The sequence below is a fragment of the Sporothrix schenckii genome (assembly GCF_000961545.1).
Source record: "Sporothrix schenckii 1099-18 chromosome Unknown Cont49, whole genome shotgun sequence".
Taxonomy (NCBI): domain Eukaryota; kingdom Fungi; phylum Ascomycota; class Sordariomycetes; order Ophiostomatales; family Ophiostomataceae; genus Sporothrix; species Sporothrix schenckii.
In genome coordinates, this window is record NW_015971150.1 from 2,367,169 (window position 1) to 2,385,047 (window position 17,879).

A 17,879-nucleotide genomic window follows, 5' to 3' on the forward strand; every position below is an offset into this window, starting at 1 on the left:
ACATCCATACTTAAGGCTGCGTTACAGTTAGGTTGAAGACACCAAAACGGTCTTCTTCGAAGCTCATAAGCGGCAAAAGGTACAATAAAATACACCACAGATTGTGGAACAAAGTCAGTTAGCAAAGCAACACCGACACCAACTGTCGGTCGTGTGCGGTTGTCTGGTCGTCGGGTGAAAGAACAACAGCAAAAGAAGCGGCGTCTTCGTCAGTTCCGCATTACTTTCCCACGCCTGCGATTGCGGTTGTCGAAAATCGTGTATCCTCGTCACTCACTCCTGTCGGCTGTCATGGTTAAGCAATGTGAATTTTACGCTCCCGGAGGTGGGGGTGGAGGCGGCTGGTCGCTTGGCGGCGGAGGGGGAGGCGCATCACCCGGAGGCGGCGGCGGCGGTGGAGGTTGCACCGCACCAGAGTACTGCTGAATCAGAGCGCTGAGACCAGAGTCCATGCCCGGGGGTGCACCCAGACCAGCACCGGCACCGGCACCAGGAGGGGGCGGGGGCGGGGGCGGGTGAAGACCGGGAGGCGCTCCGCCCATGCCTGGCGGCGCTCCGTAGCCCGGAGCGCCATGGTACGACGGCGGAGGCGGAATTGCCTGCGCTCCAGGTGCTTGGTGCCATGGGGCCATGCCCGGCGGGGCTGGGGGTGCGGCTGTCCCATTTTGCCCATTGTAGCCATCATGGGCGCCGCTGCCAGCGTTGTAGAAGTCACCACCACCATTGTCGTAACCACCTCCACCACCGTTGTAGTTGTCGTTGTTGCGATAGTTACGATCACGCGCCCAGGGTGCGGGACCGCCCGAGGGACCACCTGGAGCATCTCTGGGAGGACCGTCGTTATCACGGTCGTTGTTAGCACGCCGCCAGGGCGCAGGTCCTCCTGTCGGGCCACGTTGCCACGGCTTGGGCTCGCTATTGCCACCACCGGGGCCAGAGGGACCACCCGGACCAGCTTCGATGCGCAGCGGCGGGCCAGAACCACCACCACCGAGTTCTTGCATGAGTTGCTAGGGGAGTTAGTATTGTTTTAAGACAGAAACGTAAAAAAAGAAAAAGAAAAAGAAAGACAGGAGAGACAGAGAATGATGGAATCGTGGTTGCGGCGTAGCTTACCTCGTACTCGCGGTCCACCGCATCGCCACTGCCCGAGGGACCCAGACGACCAGCCGAGGGCCGCACGGGTCCATCGTTGCGCCAGTTGGCGCCTCTTTGTCTGTCAGGACAGTCGCGAGCCATGTGGCCTGCGTTGCCACAGACACGGCAGATGATGTTGGCAGTGTAGTTCTGCTTTTCTGGGCAGTCGTACTTGCGGTGGCCGATCTGACCGCAGTTCTGGCAGGCCTGATTCTCGTCGTCGCGGAGGGTACCGTTAAGGGCAGCCAGCTCACGCAGCTGGTTGCGCTTGAGCTCATTCTGCCCTTCGGGGATGGAAGCGGCCTGTTGGAGAAGAAACCTGTTAGCTTGGGGAGTCTCATGGGGGAACAGCTGCTGGATCAGCTGCTTGAGGCGTTCGCAGTGGGCGCATACAGTTTCGATCACATTATGGATCAGGCGCTTGGCCTTTTCCACCTTCTCCTCAGTGTCTGCCATGATCAGACAATGAAGATCTTCTTCCTGGTTGCTGGAGTGTGCGGCATCAGAGCGGCCTGTGAATTGGTTAGTGTGGTTCAAAAGAAAAGCGGCAAAAAAGAAAACAAAGAAAAAAAGCGAGGCGTAGTATAAGAGGGTGGAAACTACGTACCTTTGCCTTCTTTGACGGAACCCTTGCCGCGAATGGCAATCTTGGCGCCAGATTCTGTCTCCATTTTCTTCAAGGTGTTGCCTCTAGGACCAATAAGTAAACCAACTTGAGTAGGAGAAGAAAGCTAAGTGTTAGTATCAAATTAATAGGCTCCAACGCGGGTTGTATCGCGTCGACAGATTTCAAGGGTTAGACTAGGTTAGAGAAGGGGAAGAAAGGAGTGGAAGCAGTCGCCGAATATTTTCAAGTTAGGTTCAGTTCCCATGATGGCTTCAAGAGGACGGCCTGCACAACGAGGCCAAGACACAAAAGACACCGTGCACGCGTCGTTGAGCCTGGTAGTGCCACCCAGAGAGAAAAGATCCGGCTCCATGGCAAGGAAGAGAGGAGGAACAGGAATGGAAGGAACGGGGAGGCTGACGGGGGGAGGGGAGCAGGGGAAAGCAGTTAGAAGCGTTAGAAGGGTTAGCAATCATACTAAAGTTAATTTCAGGGTAGTCGTTGACGGGCACGTAGACCTTCTCCTGGGTCTTGGTCGGCCGGCGATAGTCCTGGGGCGGATGGTAGTTGGGGAAGGTCTTAATGGCCTTCTCAACCAGCTTGTGGCGCTCCTCCTCCAGCTTTTTTCTGTAGCGGTACTCCCGCGTGTTGATACGCCGGCCGTGGTTGTCGTACTGGGGTGCGGGCGATGGCGAGCGGTCGCCATCGGCTGGGACGACGTCGTCGATCTTGAGCTTCTGCGTGATCTCCTCGATGCGCAAGTGCAACGTGTACGCCTCAAGCTGTTCGCTGGTCATGTTGGCCAGGATGGCCGTGGGCAGACCCATGAGACCAGCCGCCTTGTTGTCAGACGCGTCGCCCCACCGGTTGCGCTTCTTGCGGCGACGGACGCCGCCATCAAGGCCGCCATCGGTTGCCGGCGGTCCACGGGGCTCTGGGCTACGACCGCGCTTCAGATCGCGATCCCGGTCGTAGCCTCCACCATTGCGGTCGCGGTCATCACGGCCGCCCCGGTCACTACGATAGTCGCTGCGGTCATGACGGTCGCCGCGATCGTAGTCGCCGCCGCCGCCGTTGCTGCTGGGCTCAGAGTCGCCTCCAAAGCGACGCACTTTCCCGAGTGGAATGTTGTTCGAGCCGGTGATGCCCTGGTTTCTCCAAGACATCTTGGCGGAGTTGTCGCTGCAAATAGGCTATGATGCCGGTAAGGGTTGTGTCGATGGTTTGGGGCAATACTGACGATAGAGCGTCAGTTGTGCACTGAGTTGGAAGGTCAAGGCTTCCAAAGCATCGACAAAAGGTTCTTGCGAAGAAGGGGCAAAAGTTCATTTGCCGCCGCTTGATATAGCGAATGCTGATTGGACAAGATCCCGCTGTCACGTGGAACGCCATAGCACTGTGGAGCTCTAGGCACCTCTTGGAAAGCATTTGGGTCTCATCGACTTCGACCGAGACTCAGCCAGAATGAGGATTAAAAACTTAACAGTACTTTGCTAGGACAGTGCAGAAAGTATGTTATGTCTCTCTTTTTTATTTATTTATTCGTCAGATTTATTACTCGTAGCTTTCATCTCTTTGAAACATGAGGACAGTCCGAATACATATCCAAGTACGGAGTACTCTGTACCATACATCAATCTCTTGGCAGCCCCCCACTGTATTTACAGTGCTGACATCCATGCTTGCCACTGCTTACTGCATATATTATCCGTAGGAGTCGGCTCGAATGCAGTGCTACAATACAACATAGGTCGTCGACAATCTGACCATGTTCCGCCCTTAGTGCAAGGCTGACCTGCCGCCTTACCTTACCGTTTTGTTTTTCTCTATTTCTTCAGTTTCTTTGCATCGTCGGCCATGCCCTGCTGCACCCAGGCGCGAGCCGACGCGGCGCGCTTCTCGATGTCGGCCACCGAGAGATTGTCGAGGGCCGTGTGGCGCGACGGGATGTGGCGGCCCTTTTCGACACCGGGACGGGCGAGGATCTTGTCGAACCAAGCCTTGAGGTGGGGAGTGTCGTCGAGGGTCTGGCCAGCCCAGCCTATGTTGTCTGTGAGTGTTTTGTTGGCAGCTCAAACAATACGGCCAAGACGGAAACCTACGATGCGAGGCAATCCAAGGCCAGGTAGCAATGTCGGCAATGGTTAGACGGTCGCCGACAAGGAAGCCGGACGTGGACTTGGCTAGATGGTCGTCGAGAACGTGGTAGAGGCGGCCGGTCTCGTTGCCGTACCGCTTGACACCGTATTCGATTCTCTCGGGAGCGTAGCCTGTGCTTCTGTTAGCAATCCAGCGACGCGAAGTTTGTGGTGAACGTAGCGAGCGACCCACGCAAAAAGTGGTTGGACTGGCCCTGCATCGGACCCACTCCGGCCATCTGGAAGAAGAGCTACAACTTGTTAGCGACGGCGAGGCGTGCAAGCTGAACCAGGTGTGTACGGAGACAGAGCATACCCAGTTGTTGACTTCGTAGTACTCGCGCGTGCCGAAGGGGTACGACAACTTGTGCTCCGTGTCGTAGCGATCCGTCAAGTACAGCAGGATGGAGCCGCTCTCAAACAAGCGGATGGGCTTGCCATCGGTATGCGTGTCCGTGAGCGCCGGAATGCGGCCGTTGGGGTTGATCTCGACGTACCAAGGCTCCTTCTGCACGTTCTTGGTGAGTTCGATCGCGGTGACCTTGTATTGCAGGCCCAATTCCTCAAGAAGAAGCGAGATCTTGATGCCATTGGGCGTCTGAGACGTGTAGAGGTGGATGTCGGTGGGAGTGGCCATTGCGTTGCGTGTTGCAGCTCTGATCTTTGGCTTCTGCAGTTGGGGAGCTGGCGATTTTGATTTTGATTGTGATGCTTGTGCTTGTTGCGATGCAAGGTGCGATGCTATGTGGCTCAGTCTGTCTGTCATTGGAGGATGCACGACTATTCTTGTTTCCTTGATATTGACCGCCGTCCTATAAATACCTCGCAATGAGCTTCTTTTTTGCTGTTGACGGCATCTCCTCGTTCTTTGAAGCGGGCATCAGTTCAGCTCCCATAGCTTAGAAATCACTGCAGGTGTATGTTGTACCGGCGGGGTTCTTGCCGACGAACCTGGTACAAGCTTGCTATGTGCAACACTAAGCCCGAACCCATTAGTAGGCCGCCCAGGTGCTGTGTGCTCAAGATGACTTAGACATCGGACTGTTGTAAAACCCCGTATATCGTACGGATTTGCACAGACACCTTGTGAGCTGGCTAATCAGGGTCTGGCCGAGCTGGTTCATGGCAGTTTCCCCGCAGATATATACAAGTAGCTGCTCTCGGCCGTTTATGCCTGCATTCCCACTTGAGACAGAGCGCAATTATGTGTCGGGATACATCACCATGGCACCAACGAGACATCAATCGTTGACTTGCTTGGAGGGCCTGCATGACAAAGCGTCCGAAAATACTCCGCACAACGTGCCACACTAGGCGGACTTTACGGCAGCGCCGTTTTCGGCATATGATGTGGAATCTCATAGCGCTAAAACAGCGCTATAAACACGGCGGCACAGCGCACTGGAAATCCAATGCGCTTGGCTCTGCATCAGGTTTATCGTGTGCTTCGGCTACTTGTAACCGGTCGTATTTCGTGAACTATCTGTGTGGTCTACATACTAGGAAGATGGGGTGAAAGTAGCGACACAAAACAAGCATAAAAAAGAACAAAAATGCTGGCTTCATAGATGTAGCACATAATGTTGACGCCCATTGTCGGTGGCCGTTCATACCCTCCGGCTGATTCAAAACACAAGGTAACTCAAACGCAATGGTAAAAAAGGACACAAGTAATAAAACATTCAACGCCAGGATTGCTAAGCCGGGGAGAAACTGAGGGACAAACGCAGAGTTCAGATCAAAGAGTATAGGATTGGTCGAGGCCATGACAAATCAAGGGCAGACGGGCGAAAGCGAGCACCACTCAACCGCGGCGGTAGCCCCCGTTGCGCTCTTGGCGACGCTTTCTCTTCTCCTCGACATAGGCAAAGTCCTGCGTCTCGGAAACAACGCTCGAGCTGCCCGAGTACGCGCTGGGTGCCGACAGGCCGGGAATGACGTGGCGGTACGATTTGGTGCCAAGATCGCTCTCCGACTGGCCAGCATCCGTCCACGCACCGGGAACTTGCGACCGGCCGTCGCCGCCGGCCTGTGTGCCCTCGCCCTCGTCAATCTGGCGCAGCGGTGTGCTGGCATCCTCGCCGTGCTGCCAGCTAAAGTCGCGACGGTTGCTGCTCGCTGCGGCAGACGCCGCGTACGAGTGAGAGGCGCGCTGGCCCCGCTCTTGTAGACGCCGGCCCTCCGCGCGGACACGCTCCTGCTCACGGGCAGCATTGCGGTCAGCTGTGCTGTACACCTTGCGGATGCCCTTCTTGGTTGGCGTGTTGGTCGGTGTGTGTTCGCGGTTCGAAATGAGCTCCGACGTCACCGTGCTCTCGGTCGCGGCCGACGACGCACTCGGGTTGGAGCCGTCCCACTGCGAGCTGTCGCTGGCCTTGTTGATGCCGCCCACGCGGGCAACCTTCTCGTGACGGTAGTCGCGCAGGTGGGCCTGGGCGTTGGCCTCGGCCATCTCGTCGACCACACCGTCCTCGTTGACCTTGCGGCTGGACCGCGACTTGCCGTCGTTCTTCTTGCGGAGCTTCTCGTTGTGTTTTTCCTCGCGGCGCCGTTCTTTTTCGCGGTCACGCTGCTCCTTCTTCTTGCGGCGCTTCTCGCGGCCCATAATGTCACTGACGCCGGCCGTGATACCGGACATCGCAGTCGACTCTGTCATGCCCGTCACGCCGGTGATCACCGTGGAAGCATCTTCAGTCGAGTTGTCGTCGACATCCTTGTAGATGCTGCCGCCGCCCAGGTCGGTGCTGGGTGTGGCGTTTGACAGGATCGTTCCGTTGGGCCCCCGACGGCGCAGCACTGTCGTCTTGTAGTCCTCCCAGTCGTTGTTGTTAAAGTGGAAGCCGCCGTTCTTAGCCCAGAAGAAGAACCAAATCATGGCCACGCAGATGGCGGCCCCTAGAATGCCAAAGAGCGCAAAGATAGCATTGTTGTTGATCGATTGCGGCGCAGTTACGCCCACGTGTGGGTCGGGTGTCGTAGTCGCTGCATCACGAGCCAAGAGAATCGCCCGAGCCGCCAGCGGGCCGTGGTCAAACACCTTTGTCGGGCTCACCGCATTCCGCGACGTCGAGAGCCTCGACACTAGGTCGCGGAAAACGGTGGGCGCCATTGGGCGGGTATTTTTGTTCGTTTCTTTGGTTGCTGGCTGGAATGGACCGGTAAGGCAGCCGGCCAAAAGGTGCGGAGACTGAGGCCTCGATTTGCGCTGGATTGTGAAGGATTGTGAAGCAGATTGGATGCCAGCCGAGAGGGGCGATGCGAGACAACCGGCCGTAGCCACAAGCAGAGAACAAACCGTTGTCAGGGTTCTGTTCACTGGTAATGAGTTGGGATATATAGTCGATTGATAGATGGAGGCTGTCGCGACACAACTTCGAATTGAATGTCAACTTTGTGGAATGGAGAGAGGATCAAGATCTGCGCTGAATGCAAAGAGATAATGGGAGGGGGAAGAGAATTGGGCGATAGGCCTATCTTTGTTTGGTTCCCCTAGAAACCGGAAGGCGAGGTTGGGCAGTGCTGGGGCAGGTGCGAGGGGCTGTCCCATTTAAAGTGGCTGGCGCCAATGACGCGATGCTTTCCAAAACGAGAAAATATGGCGACGCCACGTTCGTGAGCAAAGAATTCACAAAAAAATAAAAATAAAAACGACACTGCGAACAAAAAGAATGTTAATTAATGTGCAACGTTTTACTTCATATAGATGTTATCGCAACATTTAACGCGGCATACCTGGTAAAAGACACCCATCAACATATGCAGAGTGTGCCTCACGAATTGGTGAATCTTGGGATGTAAATAGACGGTATCCCAGCAACCACACGTCTTACACACGTGACCCACTTTTCGTCCGCCACACATATCTCAGCCACAGGCAGAGCACGAGTGCAAGGTCAAGGAGCGTCCGTTGCCAGTCTCTCTTTTTCCAGTGATTCTTGAATGCATGCAGGTTGGGTTGTAAAGATTACAATCCAATCAGACCAAAAACGACCAAAAGTCATTGAACGACAGCCGCCTGCTACTAAGCGCCGACACCCACATTGTGGCCCCTATCTCCGTATCGCTGTCACCCAGACGACGTTTCACCTCCGTATCAACTGCGGAGACGCTGCGATTCCTCCATAACCTTTGTGCAGAGATTGAGGATACTCAAACAATGGGACAGAACACCAATAGGACGTTGCTAACGCCATGTCTGCCTCGTAGCAAGGTTGCTTCCTGCCGCTGGCCTGGTTGCTGGCGTGTTTCTACTCATGCTGATGCTACAGCACCTTGATCGCACAATGTCCCAGCATTCCTCATGGGCATGTACCATGTGCCTTGCATAGCGGGAAACAGAAACGTGTCGCTCATGATCGCTCCGTTCTGGACTTTGATTGCCCACTGACTATGGGCAAGCCACTCGATTGCTCCGTTTTGTCTCCTCACGAACAGGAGTCAAAGGGGCGTGGCATTAACATGATCAACGCAAGACCAACTGGGAAACGTCCATGCAATGCGTCTCACGACCAACGTCCATTGCCGAAGTAAGGGGGATAAGAAGGCGAGCTTCCTTGTCCAGCTGCATCGGTGCCAATTGGACAGGCTCAGGGACAATGCATGCTTCACCAAGCGCTAGGACGAAGCTGTAGAAGTGCAGGTATGGGAAGAAAGACCGTACGGACCTGCTTCGACACTCCTTTTTTATGCAAAGGACCACACGAAGCCCCTATATTTAGCATATGGTGCCGTTGGCGTGTTCGAAGGGCGAAGAAACGTCCCCGGCGACGTGAAATTGGAACGTATGGTCCAAAGTAGAAAGCAGTGCGGAGCCAGCAGTCCATCATCGCTCATATTTACAGTTGGCCGGACATGTTGGGGTGTCCAGACGGGCAAATGTGCCGGCCGGAGAAAACAATACTAAGAGGGATAGGCCCTGTTGGCGGAGCGCAAATCTACCATGAATATACATATATGTGGCCTCTAGTATAACCGTAGAAGGAGGGGGGATCGCCGTCGAAGACAGTTCGTCGTCAATGCCGTGTGGAATGATGCGGACTCCCCTATTCACCCCCAAGGCCGGCCTAGTCAATCCGAACAGGTTGATTTAGAGTTCTGTTCCATTGTTCCATAGTTCGAGAAGGGATCGCGTCGATGGTGGGAAAGGGACGTCTGTTTTTTGTTGGTGGTGGTTGCGAATCATACTTTAGGCATGTCATTATGCGCTGTCGGCATGTTAAATGACTCTGGCTTGAAAGCCCGGCAAAGTCGGGATTGCTAAAAAAAAAACACAAGGTCTAAGAAGGAAAGTAGGCATTGTATTGTTCGTTAAGAGAGTCCATGAAAGTAAATGATATATTCCCATTTCCGTTCAAATAATCTGTGTTTAAAAACAAACTGTGTTGGGGTAATATATGGCCTTCATGACAAAGAGGGTATCCAAAACTTTTAATCCAGTACGAATGCCGCCGTGGAAACAAACGGGCCGGTCGACGTCAGTCGGTAGAGCACGTATGTATAGTAATGACACAAGCTTGAAGACAAAAGACAATTTGATAAATCTGGGGGTGGCCAGGGCCCATCGTAAAAAAGGGTGGGCAAATTGTGACAAGATTAGCTGAAAAAATTCGTAAATCGTAACCGAAAAAGACATCACGTTGCGTCCCCAGGACGACAACTCCATTGGCAACTGTGCAAGAGACGTGAAAGAAAGGGCAAAGAGAATAAAGCATCAAAACATGGAAACGCTCGCTCGCTTGCTTTCGCTAATAAAAGGCATTTTGCAAGTATGCCTATAAGGAAAACGAAAAGAAAAAGGAGAAACGCGGGCCGCAGGTCAAATAAAAAAAATAGAAAAAAAAATCAAAACATATCGTATCGTCGTTTCGAATAATTAAAAGAAGAAAAAGGAAAAGAAAAAGAAAAAAGAAAAAGAAGAAGAACGTCATCTTGCGTTTAGCGAGGCTGCCTCAAACTTTGGATCTTTCGTCATTTTCTTTTGGTCGTACTTTATAGTGGACGTTTTCATTCCTTTATATCATATCCAGGACCCGGGTGCTGGAAGTGGATCAAAGGGAGCACCTGTGTAGTCCAGGGCCCCGTCGTAGTTGTACTCATATGGTGCAGATGTCGGTGCATAGACGGACCTAGACTGGGAGGCCGCACGGCTGCGCAGAGCAGGGTAGTCATGGCGCCCTCTGCGGTCATCTCTTTCTGCATAGCTGGCCTTGTCGCTGCTACCGATCCGTCTGCCTTGTGGTGGGCCACGGATGTTGATCTCGGTGCCGTCCTGGCAATGCATTTCTGTTTCGCCATACTTGAAGACAGCATTGCCCCTGACCCGGATGGTCAGGTCTTCTTCGTTGCTGGACCGCGTTGTTCTCGTCGTGGCGGACTGCCGCCAGTCGCTTTCGTCGCGGCTGCCAGAGCTGCGGGTTGACCGGCTCTTGGGACCGCCGCGCCGGCTAGCTTCGTACAGCATTTCTTCTGTGAGGCGCATGCCTGCCGTCGCCATACCGGTCGTTTTATCCTGGTATGAGCTGGCAAACCGAAGCTTCTCATCCAACGCATTGCCAGACGAAATGGGCTGCTCCCCGTAGTATGAGTTCCGACGACTGCCCATTGTGCCCGCTACCTCGGTTACATAATGTCGCGGATCCATCTGGTAAGGATCGATGCTTTCGCGGCGAGTCCGCGGGATATGCATCATGCCATATTCAAGGTGCGAGCCTTCAAGGGGTTCGAGGGGTTCAAATGGCTCATCAATCAAAGGTTGGAAAGGTTGTCCTCGGATCGAGACGGGTCCGGAAGGAGGAAGCATGGGAGGTGCAAAGGGCGAGGACAGCATTGGCCGAGCAGACATGGGACGCATCGACGGAGGTCGTGAGCGTTCATCCTCCATACCTAGGCCGTGGCTCATGGAAAGGCGACGCATATCGTGGCTCAAGTCGGATTCTGGCTCGAATCCGTCTGGATTGCCATACTCGACAGTCGGCGGCGGGCGGTGTCCCATTGAAGTCTGTGGGCGACCGTGAACGAAGCGCTGTTGAAGTCCCCGCATGCCGCCATTGCTAGGAGGTGCCGGAGGCGGGAAAGGCTCGTGGTGGAACGCTGGCCCAGGCGGCCCAGGCGGGTGCATAGGTGGTTGGGGTGGTGGCATCATGCCGTAGCCGTGCGGGGGCAGCGGATGTGGCTGCCACTGCTGCGGTGGTGGCGGCGGGGGCATGAAACCGGATGGGGGCGGCATGCCGGACGGGTGTGGCGGTTGTGACGGATGCAGCGAGTGGTATCGCGAGTTCGAGAGAGGAGGGCGAGAGGACGCGTGGTAGGCGGAATTAGGCCGCGGCGCAGCCGTCTTTGACCGCGGGCGAGCCTGGGCGGATGCGATGGAGGCAGGATCGGCCCCATAGTACACTGCTTCTGGGTTGTCGCGCGATCGGCGGCGTTGAGATGCGGTCTCGATGACCGGGGTGCTCTTCGAATGCCGCGTTGCCGGGCGGGTGAGGGCTTGTTTCTCGGGCGGGACGGACCTGTCTCTGTCGCCGCGTGGTCTTGAGGACTTGCTAGATCTTGACTCGCGACGCCTCGGATGGGCAGTCGAGTCGGAGTCCGTGAAGTGGTTGGCGGCCGATGGGGATACATCGCGGCGGGACTTTTTTCTGCTGATGTTCATGCGTTCTTTGGAGGGACTGGGCGCAGCTGATGCGGCGTATGTGACATCTCCACGGACATTTCCCAGGTCGTCCTCCTCTTGCATGTAGGCCACCTTTGACGATTTTGAACTCTTGACAGACATCGTGGAGGTGCTACACTGGTATCAAAAGAGCACTGAGCGTTTTGTGAAAAGTTGAGTCGTCGAGAGCAAGAGTGGGCGAGTGGGCAGCGTGGAGCAGAGACAACGGAGAGTGGTAAGGCGCGATGAAGATGGGCAGGGGAACAGTGCAAAGAACGACACGAGAAAAACCGAGGGCGTTGGAGGAGATGAAAAGGGAAAAGAGAGAAACGAGGGCAAGGAAGAAAAAAAGGATAAAGAATGAAGGAAAGAGGACACGAGGAGAAAGGAAGTATCGGGGCGCGCGTGCAGCCCGTGAGGCAGCGATGGTCGCTTTTCGTCTCCCAGTCGTAGGTGTCTATCCCCGCTTGAGATTGTGTGACCGTTGATTAGATAGATGGAGTGTGTTGGGCGCGGACGTCGGCAGCTTCACAGGCAGCGAGTGAAGCAGGGGCGCGTGGATCGGACGTAGTGCTCAATAGGCAGTCGTGAGAGGGTCTCGATCTTGTTCGTCGAGGGCAGGAGAGGAACAGCCAAGAAGAAGAACCAGTTCTCTCCCGGATGCCTTGGGCAGCTTGGATGGTAGGGTGATGTTTGCAGGGTTTCGCCAGTCGGGAAGAGACGAGCCAAAAAAGTTGAGTGGGGATCGGGTGGTTTTATGGATTTTTGTTTGGGTATGGGCAGGATGGAGTATGGGGTTTCCTGGAAAGCCAGGGCACTTGTGGGCGAGCAGGGGCCTATTCGCTGTAGCCGTTTCGTTCGAGGTCCGTTATTCGTTCGGACCTCGTCCTTCTTCCTCGTGACGACCCAGCAGCGAATATGTGGACGACGGTGGTAGGTTGACGGATTCTGGCAAACGAACAGCCACACATGAGTCAGAAATGAAGAGAACGAGAAAAAAAAAAACCGACGCAAGAGAGTGCAGAGTGCAGGAAACAAGAAAGAAAGACAGTGGTCGGATGCGTTCTGGGAATGTCAATTTGTTTATGTAGAGTCACAAATTACTGTGGCAGCCACAGGGACGAGATGGCGTTTCTATGGCCGCGGTGGTGGTTGCCGTTTCTGTTTGTGTTTGCTGTCTCATGAAGAATATGAGGTTTGTCTTTACGCTACTCTCCCTTCTTTCCATTGTCGCCTTTTCGGAAGGGGTGCGAGGGGGGGACGGCCGACCAGGAAGGAGGGGGTGTGCAAGAAACAGGGGACCCACTTTATAAACGGAGAGCGGCAGGAGACGTGGTGTTGTGTAGTTTTGTGGGAACATGAGGCTATGAGACGGCGAGGATATGCAGTTACGAGACCTTGAGACTCGGAAAGAGTGGCTGTATGCCGTAGAGTGCTAGACACATGGTCCATTTGCCAGATATGAATAGGCCGAATTGCTTGTAAAGACGATGGAATGGACGAGGATGACGGTATGGCTTCGTCTAAAACCAACGGACTTGTGTTTGTATGAATTACGGGTCAGCCTGTCTAACTGCAGGAAGAGCGTGAGGACATATGCTGGGGAAATGAGGTGTGATTATGCCGCTGTCTTCTTGTGATTATGTCGCTGGCTTCTTGTGATTATGTCGCTGTCTTCTTCGCAGCGAAACACTGCAATTCCAGAAGTAAGGCGCAAATGGGTGGAGACACAGCCAGAGGACGAGAAGGCACAAACAGGACGACAGGGGTGTCAATTGCATGTGTGGTTGTGATCGTTCCTTCCGTTCTCGTAATTACACACAGAGGAGAGCTATATGGCAGGGCCGACCGACCCTCACAATTTCAATTAAACCGGAAGGTGCTGAACCGCTGTACGAACGACGCCAAGCCGTTTCTGCCCCTCCGTTCTGGCTTGTTATCAGTGGTATCGACAAGAACGGAGAGGGACAGACAGGGCCACGTCTGAGGGCAAGACGCGGGAGCGAGCGAATGGCAACGGCCGTGGTGGCGAAGACGTCCCGTCCTGGCGTGTCCTGGGGTGTTGGCATTTGGGCTGTCTGCGGATGTACATACATCGTAATTACTGTGTAAGAGCACAACCCAAAGCTGGATGGACTGGGCAGGGGCGTGTGTGGGGAGGAGAGACAGGAGCGGCGAATGAGGGGGAGCGTTGGCACGGTGGTGACTGTCGACGCAAGAGGAGGAGACTGTGCCGGCGCGAGACACGGGACGTTGCTGCGCTAACCTTTTTAGCGGCACACGATGTACGGAGTGAGCTCAATATTTACTACGAGGCGTGCTTGGTTGGACTCGGAACAGGCAGAAAGGAGCTCCAACTGGACGCTACTGCGCAAGTGCACACCACTTGGGAAGTGGTGGTGATTTCATGTTTTTATTTGCATCCGTGCTCGATAACAACACGCGATGCCAAGTAAAAAGACCTCCGGCCTAATGCTGACCAAAAACAAATGCACATCCTGCTGCCTCCATGTTGTGTACGGAATTGCTTCTGCAGTTTGCACATGCCGTCCGGCTGCAAGGGACTACCGACAAGTGCAGAAGGTGGTAGCAGAACGGTACTTGGCCTTGGAATGCGGCTGGCGCGAGGTCAACCGGGTTTTAAGGGTATCTCGAGATACGGGCGAGCAAGTGGGTGAACGGAGTGAGAGGGGACCCAGAAGACGGACGACCGATTCCATACGATGTACGATCTCAAAAACGGGCAAGATGGGTCTACCGGATACTCGATACTCCGTCGCCCGTTTTGTACAGCATTGGGCATTAGGTCAGAAGAGCCAGCAGCCACCAGGCAGATCGAGGTCCGTTTTCCAGGGCTGTTGGACGTAGTGGATCATGACAACACGGTACTACCAATTGGCATCGACTAGACAACGAAAAAGAAACAACAGAAAATGCTACGAGAGGCCGACCACTCGCAAGACACTGCCTCAGCACGGCGGCCAGGACGAGTTAGAATGGAATGAGGCAGTGAGGCAGGGCAAGGCGACTGCATGGTGCATGCGGCGCTGCGCGCTTTTGCTGCACGCTCAGCACCCCCTGCTGCACTGTGCTCCGCCAGATGCAGTCCCTGCAAGCACTCTGGCACTCAAGCGTCCGCCAAACGAGCCTCAAAGTCACACAGAGCCAGCGATACAAGCAGGGCGAACTGGCGGAGGTTGGGCTGTGCTGTGCGAGCAACTGGAAGCATCTGGAGAAACGAAAAAGTGGGACTGGAGGCTCAACATCGTCATAAAAGCGACGAGGGCCAAAAAGAGATCCACTGTGTCGTTGGCGGCAGGTTCTTGGATTCTCTCTGTTTCTTTTTTTTCCCGCCCAATAGGGTTAGCCGTTTGTTTTCTCGACACGTTGACTGGCTGTTGAGGCTATCTGCTGATTTTCTTTAGCAATCGTGCCCTCGTTTGTTGTCCTGCATCAAAGTCGTAGCAAGTGAGCGACTGCAAACAAAAGTTCATGCACGGACATCCTACACAATCGACGACGCGCTGACACAGTCTTCCACATACGCTGTTAATCATCCTGTATTACCAATGCTGAAGGAGACATAATGCAGAATGCCCATAACGCCCAAAGCACCTGTGGGTGCACAGATGTCGGGAGATACTTCGCCAAGTTGGACGTTGAAAGCTGAATATGTAGTGCAAAGGGATCCATTCACACCAATGCCGGGCCGGATGACTTTGCCTTGTGGTGGATAGGCAACAGCGGCCGGCTCACGGGACCGGCCTCAACGCCGAATGTGGGGGGTGGGGCAACGGAGCAGGCAGTCACGAATATGGAAGGCACGGATTGCATGCACAAAGTCCTCGGAAAGGGTGACAAGATTCCAATCGGTCATTCTGTTGGGAAGGCGGTCGCCCAGTGGCCGTATTGCTCGTTTGCGCCTCTTTCGACCTTGCCCAGTTAGTTACCAGGTGCGTTGTGATTTTGGGACTGGCCAGTGCAGCCCAGCTGCAGGTCGTCGCCGCGCCACTCGTCTGTCGGTTGTCTGTGCGCCTTTTCCTTCTTGGATGAAGGGCCAACCGACCCCAGATGGCACGACGAAGGGTCCGTTTCAGACAACTAGACGCAAGGCGATATCGTCCAGCATATCACGGGACGCTCGACCTCCGTCTGCGCAGATACATCTCGGCTACAGATGTCAAAGGAACTCTAATCGCGCCAACGATCCGCCAGGCAGCGATGGTTCTTTTCCAGCACACGTCGAACTGTTCGCATCCCTCAACGAACAAGCATGACAACGACAACAAATACAGTAGTATCATGCGGGATCGACAAGATTTCGTGTACTATACTCTGACGCTATCTCATTACCATCAACCGCATTACGCAAAGGACGCATCGTACAGTGACAGACGCACATGCCCTACCGGCAGGTGTGCTGTATCCATTCAAACAACACGCCTCTTATTTGCCCTGTATCCTGTGATCCTGTGGTCTGTTCCATCCATTTCTGTGAAACAGGCGGATGGGAGAGTGAACGTGTGGCCCGTTCTCGTAGTCCGACACCACGCAACAAGCACAAAAGGCTAGTCAGTTGTGCGTTGAGGCAATGAACGCAGGGTGGTAAGGATCGGGACAACGAGAGAGACGAGAGACGACACAAGGTTTCCCAAGCTAAAGTAAGCATCGACTTGGCTCCTCGTTTGTCCCGCTCAGAGTTACCATCGTTTCGCCGTTTCCCGTGTTTCGACTGGCCTGCGTTTTCCTCATTGGTCCTGTCCCGCGGCACAAATCTAAATGGGCATCTTATGACGTGCTGATATACCCTCCATCGTGTTTTCTTTTCGGTGTCGCCTGTCGCCTTGTCGTCCATTTTCGGTCGTCTGCTTTTGCGTCTCACGGCGATTTAATAACGAAAATCTGTTTCCGTGCTGCCTACGAGTTCGGCAACGGTGGTAAGTTACCGTTGTCTCAACTTGTTATCAACAACACGGGTCCGCCACCGGCCGGGCGGTGGTCAACCGACTTAACCTCATCATCTTTGCCCGACCACCCGGTTATCCGCCAATCCACGAAGTGTCGCACAATATCCTCGTTTTCTCACAAGAAAACCTTCGCTTCGCTGTTGTGTCATTCTCATGTCAATGTCCATCGCGTTTGTGCTCCCCCAGACGCATCCGGCGTGATCTATGGCTCGACAGGTGCCATGAGACCTAGAAAAGGCCTTTGCACATGCTCTGTTCATGAGCTATGTTCTGCATCGAATCTGCAGCTCAGTCGCCACAATGCATGGAAAGATGCACTAGGGAATAAAACTATATGTATATAAAAAGACAAGAATAGAAGACAACCGAAATAAAAAGACGCAGAACCAGCCACACAGAGTTGCAGGGCAAAACAATAACAGTAAACACACCAAAACCTAACAACCCCAAACACGCAAGCAAAACAACGCGTTGCGATTGGAAACTGCTTGCTGCAAATGACTGTTTTCCTTAATGCATCGCTCATTCGCCAACCATCACACTCAGAATTGGACGGCCTCGACGGCGTCAGCACAAAAAGGTGGGCGTAAGGTGGTATGGAAGGATTCTTGTGTACATGTACAGTAGCCGGATGCATACCCATTCGCGAGGCTGGGGCAAAGCATGGCCTGCATAAAAAGCATAAGGCAGTAAATTGCCGGCTGCATCATATGTGTAGATGGAGGGTGAGGGGGAGACAATTGTGCGTCGTAGCGGTTTTCGTCACCCATATTTAAGAAAAGAAGCAAGAAAAGTCGGAAGTGGCGAAAGCAAGAGACGAATGTAAACAAACGCGAAACAACATCGCCGATCCGCCCAAACATCAGGTCATATTTCCAAGAAACAGCCTCTTGTCGCTCTCATATTGGGCAACATGAGCCACCATTTGTCTCTGCACGTCTTTTGTTCCCCCCAGTTTTGTCCCCGGCCATCCTGTCTGAGTCATATAAACTTTGACGTCGCATCACCGTTCTCCGGCTATCGTGCCCGATGACCTCTAACTGTGACAACGTATACGTCAACGGCGTCCTTGTAAATGGAAAGGCAGGACAAGGGGACCCTTAGCAACAACAAAAAAAGCAGAACAAAACATAGCGGACAGATATGCTCGTCGGGAACAATCAGGAACTTGAGGCGAAGTATCACAAGATTTTAAGACATGCATAGGGACAAACATATACACAGACAACGAGTTTGAGATGTGAACAAACAAGTGTAAAAGAAAACTCCATTCTCACTGGGCTGTGTCAAAACGTATACTACAAAATAATAGTAAGTAGTACGACAGAGTTGGCAACGGGGCAAAAGTGACCGGGATAGCTGCGGAGGCCAGCTAGACG

The 17,879-nt window shown here is 54.0% G+C and overlaps 4 protein-coding genes across 4 annotated transcripts; all 4 read right to left on the minus strand.

Annotated features, from left to right (window-relative positions):
- Window positions 1-311: 311 nt before the first annotated feature.
- Window positions 312-2,910, minus strand: SPSK_04959 (splicing factor 1; the record flags this gene model as incomplete). The annotated part of the gene is made up of 4 exons (XM_016731717.1): window positions 312-1,010; window positions 1,117-1,649; window positions 1,745-1,849; window positions 2,223-2,910. The coding sequence occupies 4 exons, from the start codon at window positions 2,908-2,910 to the stop codon at window positions 312-314; spliced, it is 2,025 nt and encodes a 674-aa protein (XP_016583285.1).
- A 660-nt stretch (window positions 2,911-3,570) lies between these two features.
- On the minus strand, window positions 3,571-4,519 carry SPSK_05459 (glutathione S-transferase; the record flags this gene model as incomplete). The annotated part of the gene is made up of 4 exons (XM_016732205.1): window positions 3,571-3,794; window positions 3,847-4,014; window positions 4,076-4,133; window positions 4,199-4,519. 4 exons carry the CDS (start codon window positions 4,517-4,519, stop codon window positions 3,571-3,573), a joined length of 771 nt encoding a protein of 256 aa, XP_016583286.1.
- A 1,167-nt stretch (window positions 4,520-5,686) lies between these two features.
- On the minus strand, window positions 5,687-6,991 carry SPSK_05313 (uncharacterized protein; the record flags this gene model as incomplete). Its single annotated transcript, XM_016732062.1, has 1 exon — window positions 5,687-6,991. One exon carries the CDS (start codon window positions 6,989-6,991, stop codon window positions 5,687-5,689), a length of 1,305 nt encoding a protein of 434 aa, XP_016583287.1.
- A 2,907-nt stretch (window positions 6,992-9,898) lies between these two features.
- Window positions 9,899-11,656, minus strand: SPSK_05147 (uncharacterized protein; the record flags this gene model as incomplete). The annotated part of the gene is made up of 1 exon (XM_016731897.1): window positions 9,899-11,656. The coding sequence occupies one exon, from the start codon at window positions 11,654-11,656 to the stop codon at window positions 9,899-9,901; it is 1,758 nt and encodes a 585-aa protein (XP_016583288.1).
- Window positions 11,657-17,879: the final 6,223 nt, after the last annotated feature.